This window comes from Olea europaea, chromosome 8 (genome assembly GCF_002742605.1).
Source record: "Olea europaea var. sylvestris chromosome 8, O_europaea_v1, whole genome shotgun sequence".
NCBI classification, from domain to species: domain Eukaryota; kingdom Viridiplantae; phylum Streptophyta; class Magnoliopsida; order Lamiales; family Oleaceae; genus Olea; species Olea europaea.
This window is the reverse complement of record NC_036244.1, coordinates 2,005,986-2,018,966: the sequence shown is the minus strand read 5'-3', so window position 1 is coordinate 2,018,966 and position 12,981 is coordinate 2,005,986. Positions and strand designations below refer to the sequence as shown.

The following is a 12,981-nucleotide window of genomic DNA, read 5'->3' as shown; positions in this document are numbered from 1 at the left end:
CTCCGTTAGACAGTCTGTCTTCTTCAGTCAAGTGCACTTGGTCCTTTTTGTTTTGCTTTTTCTGCTGGCAATCCTTTGTAATAGACCAGGTTTACCATAGTTATAGCAATCTCCTTTGAATTTCTTGGTCTTGCTCTTTTGCTTGCCATTATTCGGGTGCTTCCTTTTCTTGCTAATATTTGACTCTACCAAATTGACTTTAGCCTCCATTTGCTACTTTCCAGACTTCTTTTCAGCATTTCGATTGTCTTCCTTAATTCTTAATCTAACGATCAAATTTTCAAGTCCCATTTCCTTGTTTGTGTTTTAGGTAGTTCTTGAAAGCTTTCCACATTAGTGGTAATTTTTCAATAATTGCAGCTACCTGAAATGTTTCACAGAGTTTCATGCCTTCTACAAGTATATCGTGCAAGATAAGTTGTATCTCTTGGACTTGAGTCATTATTGTTTTAGAATCTACCATTTTGAAGTTCAGGAATTTGACTACAACGAATTTCTTCAATCCGGCATCTTCTGTTTTGTATTTCTTTTCCAATGACTCTCATAGTAATTTAGTCATTTTGACGGAATAGCATACATTGTATAGTGTGTTGTCAAGGCAATCGAGGATTTAATTTCTGCACAAGAAGTCACTATGACTCCAAGCATCAAATGCTACTCGTTTTTGAGAATCTGTTTTCTTCTCCTCAACAGTTGAAGCACCTTCTCTCAAAATTTTGACCAGATTCAAAGTCGTGAGATAGAACAACATTTTCTGTTGCCATCTCTTAAAATCCACTCCCATGAATTTTTTCGGTTTCTCCCCATGAGCATTGTTAGGGGGTACGACAGACGTACTAGGGGGTACAACAGACGTACTACTACTTGCCATTATCGTTTTAAGATTGTTTAGAAATATAGGCAAATAATAGTGTATGTATATTTGGGCAGAATAACGGCGTTTGGATGGTTTTAAATGGTCGAGGCAAGAGTTTGACTCTTTCTCCTTAAAACGATATTGCCCCGCACTGGTACTGACGGTATTGCAGTACTCGTTTCCTAAGATACAACGACCTCGTCTTGTAATAATAGTACTCCAAATTACAAGACCCGACGAACCCGTAAAGTTTATATCTCTCCATACACACTGGATGTAAAGTGCATGAAAAATAATTTCGAGGACTGAATTATAAAAGCAGAAATGATGCAGGGACAAAAGGATAATTTCGGGAGAGTAGAAAATCAATTCTGATTTTGGTATGAATTAAAATCGGGGTATGGGGGCCTATATATAGATGTTGAAAGGTTGTGTCCCAACAGACACAACTGCCAAAAAGTTGTGTCCAAAAGAAACAAACAGTTTGGACAGTCAACCGTCACAACCCGCCAAATTCTAGAAGCACCGCACCACGTGTCACACACAGAAAATTCGGGGAAAAAATAATAACATAAAATATATTATAATATAATAATATAATTCAAATGTTATTTTACCAAAAAATATATATCAGTTTGGCCCAAACCCAAAACCCACGACCTGTGAACATGCCGAGCCGACTGGTCGAAAGGACGGCGACAACGACGTGTGCGTGTGGGCTTTGGCTAACCTACTAGCATGTAGGTTCTCTCCCCCTCAAAGACTATTGGTACCCCTTGGGGCTCAAACCCAAGTCCCAAACTTGAGCTATATAACGTGATTTATATTCTTCTGGTTTTCCTATGTAGGATTGATATTTTCCAATTTCCTACCTATTTTATTTCAACATCAAGTGGGCATCTTTTGACCTTAATTTCTCATTCACCCTAAATTGGTTTTGAGAAAATAAATATATCATATTAATCTACTCATGGAGTAGAACACATTCGGCCAAAGAAATCTTAAATCCGATTAACGGGACCCACTAAATTAATTGGTCAAAAGTCGGTTAAACCAACTAATTAACCCAATTTATCCAACAACTAGTTAACGGGTATGGGTTGTAGTGATGGGATGAGATGGAAATGTATTAAATATACGAGTTTTGCTACAAGTACAGAATTTCTGACAGATGATATAAAAAAAAAAAAAAACCGTTTTTTGTTTTTTTTTTTTTTTTCATATGCAAATTTTTTTGTAAAATTATCTTTACATGTAGCACATCTACTAAATATACTTAATTATTGATAAAAATTTACTACGAATTAATTTTTGAACTTGAAACTTAAAATGTAGTGAAGCTGATAATTTTCCCTTTACGCATACACTAAGCCCTATTTGGTAGCTCCTTTTTGGAAAAACATTATTTTGAATAATGAATTTTTAGAGAATGTGTAGCTAAAAGGTAAGGAAAAAGTTTTGAATTTACGTGTTAAATATTTTATTCTGTAAATGTGTGATTGAAAATAAGTATGTAAAAAAATGAGTTTTAAGAAAATAAAAAAGAAACGAGGGCCAAATAATGGCTGGATATTGAAATCTACTTGTCGTTATAAAATAATCTAAGAACACGAATGTCAATAATGACAACTAACACATATTAGTATTTTGTGAAATATTTCCTTTCTAGTAATTAACTCAGTTGTTTCAATTGGAAGATACTTAACCCGAAATATAATCGCAATTTCAAGCTTGTTTTCTTATTTTTCATCACTTGGGTAATTTTGGTATGAGGAAATTGCAAGAAAAAATATTAAATAATAATAATAACATCAAACCCCGAGCAGGTAAATTACGTATTGAGCCTTTTCGATTTCATGTGGCAACTATAATTGTATCTGAATGCTCTTTCTTGTTATCATAGTGAAATATCGATAGTTTTATAACCTATTCCAAATTTTCCAATGAGGATAATTGCAAAAGAAAATGAGGCACAAAAAATATAAGGTGGGTTTAATTTGATGATTTCAAACTGTTTTCAATTTTGCGAAATACTGAAAAAGTATTTGGTTTGATATTTCTGAAAACATATTTTTGAAAACAATGATAAACTTATATTATAAAATTTAAACCGTATATTTGACGTTTTGAATTTTTTCAATGAAAATTCTGAAAACATTCAAAACATGAAAAATAAGTATTTAAATACATTTTTATTTAAATAAAATTTTAACAAATAAAATTTTTAAAGTTTTAAAATTATAATAATCAAGAAAAATAAATTAAAAAATTATAATAAATAATAAATAAAAATAGTTCAAGCTCTTAATGATTATTTACACAAATTTTTAAAATAATAGTTAAGTGAACACATATAAAAATATTCTCAATCTACATCATTAATTTTTATTTTTATTTCATATATTTTAAACTCAATTTATTTTTTATTTTTATTTTAATTTTGTGGCGAGAAAATATATTGTAAGATTTACCAATTTTTAAATATAATATTACATAATAATATATTAACATAAAATTATTTTATTTTTACTGAATAGTCAAATTTCATTAAATAAAATATCATAAAATAACATTTGAAAATTTCAAACCAAACTTATTTTCTAGTTTTCTATTTTGAGAAATAATTTTTCAAAATGACAAATTAAATACGTCTTTAGATTAAAAATATGCCCTCAAAATAGAAAATTGAAACACAAACCAAACGAGCCCAAGTATTTCATCTTTGCGCATACCTGTAAATTCTTCAATTTACTCTCTCTCTCTCGTAGAGGAAGCTTGTAATGATTTATGTACTCTGTTATTGTTTCAAGTTGGACAACCCATTAATTCAATTTGAGAAAGAAAAATACTTTTATTTCTTTAGGGATTTGGAGCAAATGAAGCCTTCTTTCTTCTAAGCCTGTCTTGGCTCCTAGTCTTGAGCTCGATTTTCTTAGGTTTAGATCTGGCTTCTTCTCGGAGTACTTTGCTCTTTTGATATTTTAGGCCCATGCACTTGTCTTGATTTGTGGTTAAGTACTTTCAATCTTATAGAAGGACTAATTCAGTCTGAAGGGCCCTAGAGGAGCCATAGACAAGTCAATTTTGCTATAGTGAAAGGTTTAATGGCAAGCTCAATGACAAATGGGACAAATACGTGATTGGACAATTTGCAAAAAAAAAAAAAAAATAATAATAATAATAATATAAAAAAAAATAAAAAAAATAAAAAAAAATCAACAAAACACATAATCAATGTCTGTCACACCACCTTATCACCCCCATCCCTGTCATTGTCCCTGTCCAAGGAGCATTATCATAGACTAGTTAGTCAATTTTTTGCTATTCTCTTGTCTTGGTGTACTTTCTTCTTTTAATGAATTGACATCTGAAGATCATTGTTCATGCAAGTATAACAGTTTTATTGTTCGGATAGAAAGAACATATTATTAACTTTTCGAAAAAAATTCTAATGAACAATTTCAACAAAAACCCTTTGGATTTTATTCTTTATGTCCACGATTACATTCAAAATCATTAGATAGGAATCCAGCGTTAGTATAAGGAAAGTTTCTCAAACTCAAGAATTCCCCATTGACGATTAGTTCGATTTGAATGAGAGAAGTGAACTTAAGTGAGCGAATACTAATTATGCATTGAAACAATTTCCACGTTGGCACTTATTAATGTGATTGAAGCAATATACTGTAATAAATTGAAGTAAAATAGTATGTGATTACAATTTATGTGAACAATTTGAAGAATTGTGAATGGAGATCTTTGGAAGCTAATCGAAAATTAGGGTTTCAAAGATTTGATCATCGATGAATCTCTAGCTATTTCGAGGAGCGAATATATGTTTTCATTGAATTTTCTTTTCCAGTGGTAAAACAGAGGAAGATTATATTGGGTCCCTAATTTTTATCAGTTTCTGCTAATACATCCTTGAATCACATAATAAAATTAAAAATAGTTGACAGATAATTGAACAGTACAATTCAATAAATTGAGTACACGAGACACGAGTCTGGATCTCCCAAATAAATTTCAAAAGTGAGTGCTATAATTCAATTTTCTTAAATAAAATTGGTGTGAGACCTAATTTTTACGTCAATCAATCACATTAACTAATGAATAATGATATTTATAGTCGCTCATTACTGCATTCGTCCTATACGACATACATGTGACGATAATCATTTTTTGTATAAGGTAATAAAAAATTACCACATTAATGTGTCAAATTATTAATTTGCATATATATGCCACATAGGACGATTGTGACAGTGAGCGACTGAAATAGCATTGCTCTTAACTAATTGACCCTATAATTTAAGCCCTTATTTGAGCTTCATTCTTTGGAAAAAAATACACTTTTAAACAGTATTGTGACATCATTTCAACCACACGTTCTTCAATAAAATAATATTACACATAAATCCAAAACTTTTCCTTATATTTTAACTACACATTTCTCATCAATAAAATATTCAAAAATTCATTCTTATGAAAAAAAATGGGGCTCAAGCAAAGGTTAGGAATAATGTTATTCACAGTCACTCACTACGACAGTCACCTTATTTGGCAGACATGTGGCGTTTAGTGATTTATTGCATAAGATAATAAAAAACTATTACATTAATATATGTATTTTGACATCATTTCAACCAAATATTTTTAAAAAAAAAATTATACGCAAATCAAAATATTTCTTTATTTTTTAACTACGTATTTTTCATCAATATACTAGTCAAAAATTCGTTCTTATGAAAAGAATGGAGTTTAAACAAGGACTAAAAATAACGTTATTTTTAGTCGCTTATTACGACAGTCGTCCTGTGTCATATATCCATGACAAATGATTATTTGATACACGAGTCAATAAAAAAATATCACATTAATACATTAAATAACCATCCGTCATATATATGTTATGTAGGATGACTATCGTAGTAAACGACTATGAATAGTAATACTCATGATTTAATTAGATTAAAGTTGTGTTTAATGGAAATTAAAATAAGATTTTTAATAAATTTGGATAAAAGTTCATGAAATGTGCTGTTAAAAAGTTGTGAGCCCCATGAAATATATAGTTAAAATTAATTGTTGATTTTAACTTAAATTAAAATCTAAATTTTAATCTCCACCATATGGGGGGTTAATAAGCTGGTAAATGTCGTATATTTGTCACTTAATTAAATTCCTTTAATTTAATATGTTAATTTTTACCATTTGTGTGTGACTAATTAGGATTCGATGAATACGTATTATGACTCCGATTAAATCGGAATAAGATAAATTAACATGGGATTCTACAAAATGAGAATATGCCTGCGGGATTTCAGGAATCAGGAACCTACAGGCTACAGGTACAGGGATGGGAAACCATAAACTGATATTACTGGCAATCAGCTTTAGGCCCGACATCGGATACTAAGGGTTTTTTTTAATTGCGAAAATGAAATTTGGGTGGAAAGAAAATGAATTTTAGAGAATTGAATTACTTAGAAATTATTTTCTGGAAATTGTAAATTATTTATTTGATTGGTATAATTTTCCACGTGAAAAATGTTGAAGTAAAAGTATTTTTTGGTATTCGTTTGGCTTTATTTTACATGAAAATTGTCAATTTAAGGGATATCCACTTCTACCATTGTTCCTATAATTTGTTTCCATTGTCAACAAAAAAAAAAGATAAAAAAATCATCTATATTTTGGTGTTCGTTTGACTTTATTTTACATGAAAATTGTCAATTTCAGGGATATCCTCTTTTACAATTGTTTCTAGAATTTGTTTTCATTGCCAACAATTAAAAAAAAAACAAAAAGAAAAAAACGGGGTGGAAAACCAAAAACCACCTACCCGTAGGAAAATAAAAGGTAAAAAATCACGCTTTAAGGTGTTGTACCTAGAAATTCATGAAAAATAAATTCCTTGGCAAATTTTGCCAATCAAACATGCCAAAAGTCGAAATTGGAATTCGAATTCCAAGTTCCATGGAAAATTTCGTGCAATCAAACGGGGCCTAAGTTCCTATTTGATTTAGCTAAAAAAATTAAATCAAAGTCAATAATTGATTTTAACTATATATTTTATCAATTTCATAATTTTTATCGATTTTTTAACTACATGTTTCCTTAATATTTATCAAAATCTGATTTTTAACGAAATCAATCCAAACTAAGTGTGTATTTTGCGAAAAGAGAGAGTTAGAAAAAGCGGTGTTGGTGGGATTATTATGGGTTGAAATTCGAGTTAAAAGATTTTTCATTTGCCACTTTAACGATCATAATTAACTTATTTTTACTCTAATAAAACCACATGGCTGCCAAGTGCCACCCCCTTCTTTACACACAAATGATTTTTTTTTTTTTTTCATATTGCCAAAATTCTCTCAAATTCTAGTTCATGAAATATTAGAAAAGAAATTGTTTTATAATAAGAATTAATTTTTTTTAAGTTCAAGCAAATGCTTGGAGTTTTGCTTCATATTTCAATATTCAACAAGTCAAGCATTGAACAAAAAGTTATGGCAAGACATTAAATTCAACTTCAATTGTTGCTCTCCTATTTTAACGTTAGACTATGAAATAATATGAGTGAGCGAACTTAAAATTTGAGATCGACTGATTGAAATGACTTCGGAGTGTTTACATAGTGTTACGATTTTGAACATTGATCTAAGTTGACCATTGAGATGATTGTTTTGATAAGACAAAATATTTCAAGTTCATATGTTATATTATTTTTATTGCAATATCATATTAAATGAGCTTCTTTATTTTATTATTTTCTTTTTGGGAGGTTTGAACTATATTCAAACCAAACAATTTTAAACGATTTCGGAAATTTTAAACCAAATCAAATTATTTCATTTTTCATGCCAAACTAAATCAGTTTTTGCAGTTTATTTGATTTCAAACCACGGTTTTGGTGACATAAAAATAACATATTTCAAATAAGTGAAAAAATAAATACATTTTGCTTGAAATTTCACTATAACACCTAAATTGAACCTTTTAAACATAAATATTACAATACAATCTTAAACCAATAAATTAATACAATGTTCAACCATAAAATTTAAACTAGCAGTTCATTTTAAGGTAAGAAAAATATTAGATAAATGAATTAATATTTTATAAAGAGTTGATAGAAGCCCAGTAAATTTTTTTAAGTATAAAATGATCTATTAAACAATATATCTTGGGGAAAATCAGTAATTTTTTTTTTTTTAATGGATGAACTGTTTGATTTAGTTTCAAGCGGATTTTAACTATTGAAATTTAAATCGAACCATTTTCAAATGTTTAGATCAATTTAAAACGATCGAAACTTAAACTAAGTGAATTCTAATTAATTGCTCCAAAGCTATGAGTTCATTTTGATTTGGCGAGTTGACTTGTTCATCCCTAGGTAAAACTATCTTATCAAATATTAACTTGTTCAACTGATATATACTAGAAAAATTAAATAAATTTACTTAAAACAATATATGACAACAATCCTGATTTTACGAGACCTTGAGTACCCTAATTTCTGAGTTTTTCCTCCCTGTCGGGCATTCAGCCTTCGGGCAAAGGGCTTGGGGGTGTTCTTCTTCTTTGTCAATCAATAGCATCAGTAAAGTACTTTTTTCGATTGTACTTCTCTTAGGAAGAGTAGTCTTCGAAACTATGAATCTTTAAGCTACAATTTTTCCAATTTTGACTTGGTTATTGAACAAAATGGATCTTTCATCATGATGGAAACCTTAAATTCGAAACTCGCATTATCAATTGCATGTTTTAGTTATGAATCGAAGATAAAAGGAAAGTTACAATTTTGAATTCGCTAATAATCTTGTTTTTAACGTCGAAATGGTATTTATCCATGGATAACAAGTTCAGTAACAATACGATTCAATCATTTTGTAGAAGCAAAAGGAGCCGCTATAATGCCACAAGTTTACAACTTATTTTAATCTCTCTTTTCAGAATGTAATCTTTCCGCTCGCCTAACTCCACGGCACTAAAGACTACTTCCCTCATTTTCAATTCACCAAATTGCTGCCAAAATTTGCCGAAACTACCAATCTAACGTGCAGATAAGAAAACACGAAGAAGTAAAAACATGACTTTGCACTTTAGTCCCTAGCAATTTGTGTATGAAATTGATATCCAAAAATTGGGATTTTCTATACAAATGAATCCAAACACACATCACCTGACCTTTCGCCTATGTTTGCAAAACAAGCTGACCAATACCTTTGCTAAGAAACTTCCAACTGATGGCATGTCCACCATGTAATTGAAGAATCTAAACTAACCAAGAAACTAATACTCTTTTTTGTTCAGAAAAAGTGGTTTGTTTCCATCTTTTATCTCCCGCTTCAGCACTCAACTCCCATGTGTAACTTCTTACCTTCGGATAGCATATATGATATATATTCGGAACAGAATGTTTATCTGTATATTTTTTATGATATCTTTCGTGTTTCTAAACATTTTTTCAAATTTTTTTCCTTTTGATCTGAAATTCAAAGTTAAAATATAAATGTGTCTCGAAAAACAAAATATAAAAACTACAGGTAATGCTGTAACTGAAACTGGAACCAAACCTTCCTGTGCATTCACCACCTCAGACCCTCTAATCCCAAAGTTGAGACACCAACTGCAGCATCTGACACTATCCGCCAATAACAGGACTGAAAACCATTAACTGCATTAAAAAAAAATACTAAGTTTTTGTTGTAACAAACCATTATATATTTATTAATAACAAATTTAGCTCATAACAGACCTGATCACAAACAGGGCATGTATCACTTCTTTCCATCCATTCAAGAATACAAGCAAGGTGAAAATGATGATCACATTTGGTAATGATTTTTGGGTTTTCAGAGTCATATTCTGCGGTGAGATGCAAAAAATTAGTTTCCAATTTTCCATGTCCAAGTACATCAGAGAGAAATAAATAAGCACTTGATGTTTTTTATCTCACCTTCAAGACAAGTGGGACAAACATCTTCCTCATCCTGTAACGGGGAAACAGCTACTTCGCTGGACTTTTTGAGTATGTTGGACTTTTCATCCTCAACATCTTTTGTTATATCCAACTCCCGAAAGATAGAAGAAAATGAAACAGTGATGCTAACTGAGGAATGCAGTGCTAGAATCCAGAGAAAGCTGCTTCCAAAACTAAAGGATCCAGGGAGTTTTACTGTACCGTGCACTATTGGGAATTGTCATTTTGATAAAGCTTTGTGTGATTTAGGTACAAGTATTAATTTAATTCCTCTCTCTGTTTTCAGGAAACTCGGCTTGGGAGAAGCTAAAGCCACCACAGTCACATTACAGTTAGCAGATCGATCTCTTATACATCCAAGAGGGATCATTGAAGACGTGTTGGTAAAAGTGGAGAAGTTCATATTTCCAGCCGATTTTCTCATCTTAGACATGGAGGAAGATAAGGATGTTCCACTCATATTGGAGTGACCTTTCTTAGCTACTGGAAGAGTGATTGTCGATATTCAGAAAGGGCAACTTATATTGAGGCTTGGCGAAGAGCAAATCTCTTTCAACGTGTTGAAGGCAATGAGATTTCCTACTGAGTCAGACAGCTGTTTCTAGATCGATGTAATTGACAGAATAATTCAAGATACATTTCGACTACATCATCATTTCGATGCATACGAGGCGTGCATTGCACATTTTCAATCCACTCAAACTGATTCAAGTGAGATTGAAACATGTACACGATTTTTGGAAACTAATCCACCATACATGCACAGAGGTTAGTTCAAAGAGTTGGGAACTAGGACTACAAAGTCAGTGCCATCTATTCAGCAACCTCCCAAATTGGAACTTAAGCAATTGCCACCACACTTTCGATATGCTTACATGGAGAAATTTTCTACACTTCCGATTATTATTTCAAATACTACCAATGAAGTGGAGAAAGAGAAACTACTTCGGGTGCTAAGGAAGAATAAAACAGCCATTGGATGGTCTATTATAGATATCAAGGGGATTAGCCCGTTGCTGTGCATGCACAAAATACTCATTGAGGAAAAATTCAAACCAAGCATTGATGGTCAGCAGAGATTGAATCCACACATGAAGGAGGTGGTTAGGGCAAAGGTATTGAAGTTGCTCGACGCAGACATCATCTATCCAATATCAGTTAGTGCATGGATCAGTGCAGTACAGGTTGTTCCCAAGAAAGGGGGTATCACAGTGATAGAAAACGAGAAAAATGAGTTGATTCCTACACGGGGTAGTACAGGTTGTTTACATCGATTATCGCAAACTAAACACCGCTACTCGAAAGGATCACTTTCCACTACCATTCATTGATCAGATGCTGAAGAGACTAGCAGGGCACTCGTCTTACTGTTTTCTAGATGGTTACTCCGAGTATAATCAGATTCCAGTAGCACCTGATGATCAGGAGAATGCAACTTTCACCTGCCCCTATGATACCTTTGCATACCGTAGGATGCCGTTTGGTTTATGCAATGCACCTGCAACTTTTCAACGCTGCATGATGGCTATCTTCTCAGATATGATTGAGAAATTTATCGAGGTATTTGATAAGTATGTTTTTACACACTGATTTAGTTCACAAACATGACTTAAACATGGATAAAATGATTGAATTGTGACTTAATCTAGTTAAATTCATGCATTGTAGGTAATTCAAGGGAAATTGTGGAATTCAGGAGAAAAGAGCCGAAGAAGGACCAAAACGAAACAAATTGATAGTTCGAGGACCAAGGGTGCAAATATTGAGAAGTTGAGCTAAATGCAAAACGAGAGTAAAAACATGCCGAGTATGAGCTCAAGGACAAAGCAAAACAAGTGGAGGAAGAAAGAATCGAAGAGAGACTGAAATGAAGACATTTAAAAGTTGGAGGACTAAAGCGCAAATACTCAAAAGATGAGCCGAATGAATGGCAAGAGATTTGATGGTGTCAATCATCAATTGGAGGATAACATTTGTTGAAAAGATGAAAAAATCGAAGAAAGAAGTCAAGAGAAGCAACAAGGAAAGTTCAGGGACCAAAATGCAAAGACTTCATAGTTGGTTAGTCTATGCGACCACATAGTGTAACCATCTATGCGGTCGCATAGAAGGTTGTGGAAAATTTTGGGGGAAAATTTATTGGTCTATGCGACCGCATAGAAACTTTCTATGCGGTCGCATAGTGATACTTCGGGGGCCTCAGTTGCAGTTTTTTGTTTTCGTTGAAACTCTTTTCCTACTTGATTTTGACGTGATATAAATACCTAAAAATCATCAAATTGAAGGAAGGAATGACCAGGGAGAAGAAATACACTCAATTTGAAGGCAAGAAACACAATCTTGTGCTTGATTTCACAAGGATTTAAGAAGGAATTGAAGATTACATACAAAATTGAAGGATTATCATTAGGGTGTATTCTTTATATCTTTTAATTTCGTTTTAATTCTTGATTCTATAATTATGATCATAGGCTAGGGTTTTTATTCATTAGGAAATCGATGAACCTTTGATTATTTAATTTCCTTTATTTCATAAATTCGATATAAAGTTTCAGTTGGATAATTGTTTGATTTATATGATTTGATTGCTTCCATAATTATTGGTCATATGTTATGTGAGTTTAGATGATTTATTCTTTGCATTCGAAAGAAGGGGAATATATTTGATATAATATAAATTAACATAGGGTTTGATAGGGGATAGAAATATACCCCTATGCTTTATGCAATTCATAAGGTGTTCATAAAAATTCATGCATTCTTGTATATTTGCATCATCCATAGAAATATAGGCTGGTGGTGTGCAAGAGTAGATTCAGTATATATCGAGAGAGTATATTGGATAGGTTTAGGAGCATTGAATTGGCATTTTTCCATCGATTCGTTGAATTTGTGAAATTAGGGTTTTTAATAGTCAATTGGGGATTCAAGATCCTAATGATTGCATTTCAATTTATTTCTATACATTAACTTCCAAAAATTGCGTATTTACATTTTAATTGAGTTCTTGAGTCATTCAATTAGTGAAATTTCGAAATTAGGGTTTTTTTTTTAAATTAGGGTTTCAAATTGGGGATTTCTACCACAATTAGGGGTTTTCACATTTAAACCAAATTTTCATTCAATTAGATTCGGT

At 31.7% G+C, this 12,981-nt stretch overlaps 1 protein-coding gene across 1 annotated transcript; it reads right to left on the bottom strand.

Moving 5' to 3' along the window:
• Positions 1-8,940: 8,940 nt before the first annotated feature.
• LOC111398155 (E3 ubiquitin-protein ligase RNF115-like) lies at positions 8,941-10,884 on the bottom strand. The gene is made up of 4 exons (XM_023025091.1): positions 10,765-10,884; positions 9,822-9,936; positions 9,621-9,730; positions 8,941-9,539 (listed from the first exon to the last, which is right to left on the bottom strand). The coding sequence occupies exons 1-4, from the start codon at positions 10,882-10,884 to the stop codon at positions 9,507-9,509; spliced, it is 378 nt and encodes a 125-aa protein (XP_022880859.1). The 3' UTR covers positions 8,941-9,506.
• Between the last annotated feature and the right edge of the window lie 2,097 nt (positions 10,885-12,981).

Coding starts and splice junctions, on each gene's coding strand:
- LOC111398155 (XM_023025091.1), bottom strand. CDS start 10,884: ATGAGTATTTTGTGCATGCACAGCAACGGGCTAATCCCCTTGATATCT. Junction 9,937..10,764: donor TCTCTTTCTCCACTTCATTG/GTAGTATTTGAA, acceptor ATCTTTCGGGAG/TTGGATATAACAAAAGATGT. Junction 9,731..9,821: donor TTGTCCCACTTGTCTTGAAG/GTGAGATAAAAA, acceptor ATCTCACCGCAG/AATATGACTCTGAAAACCCA.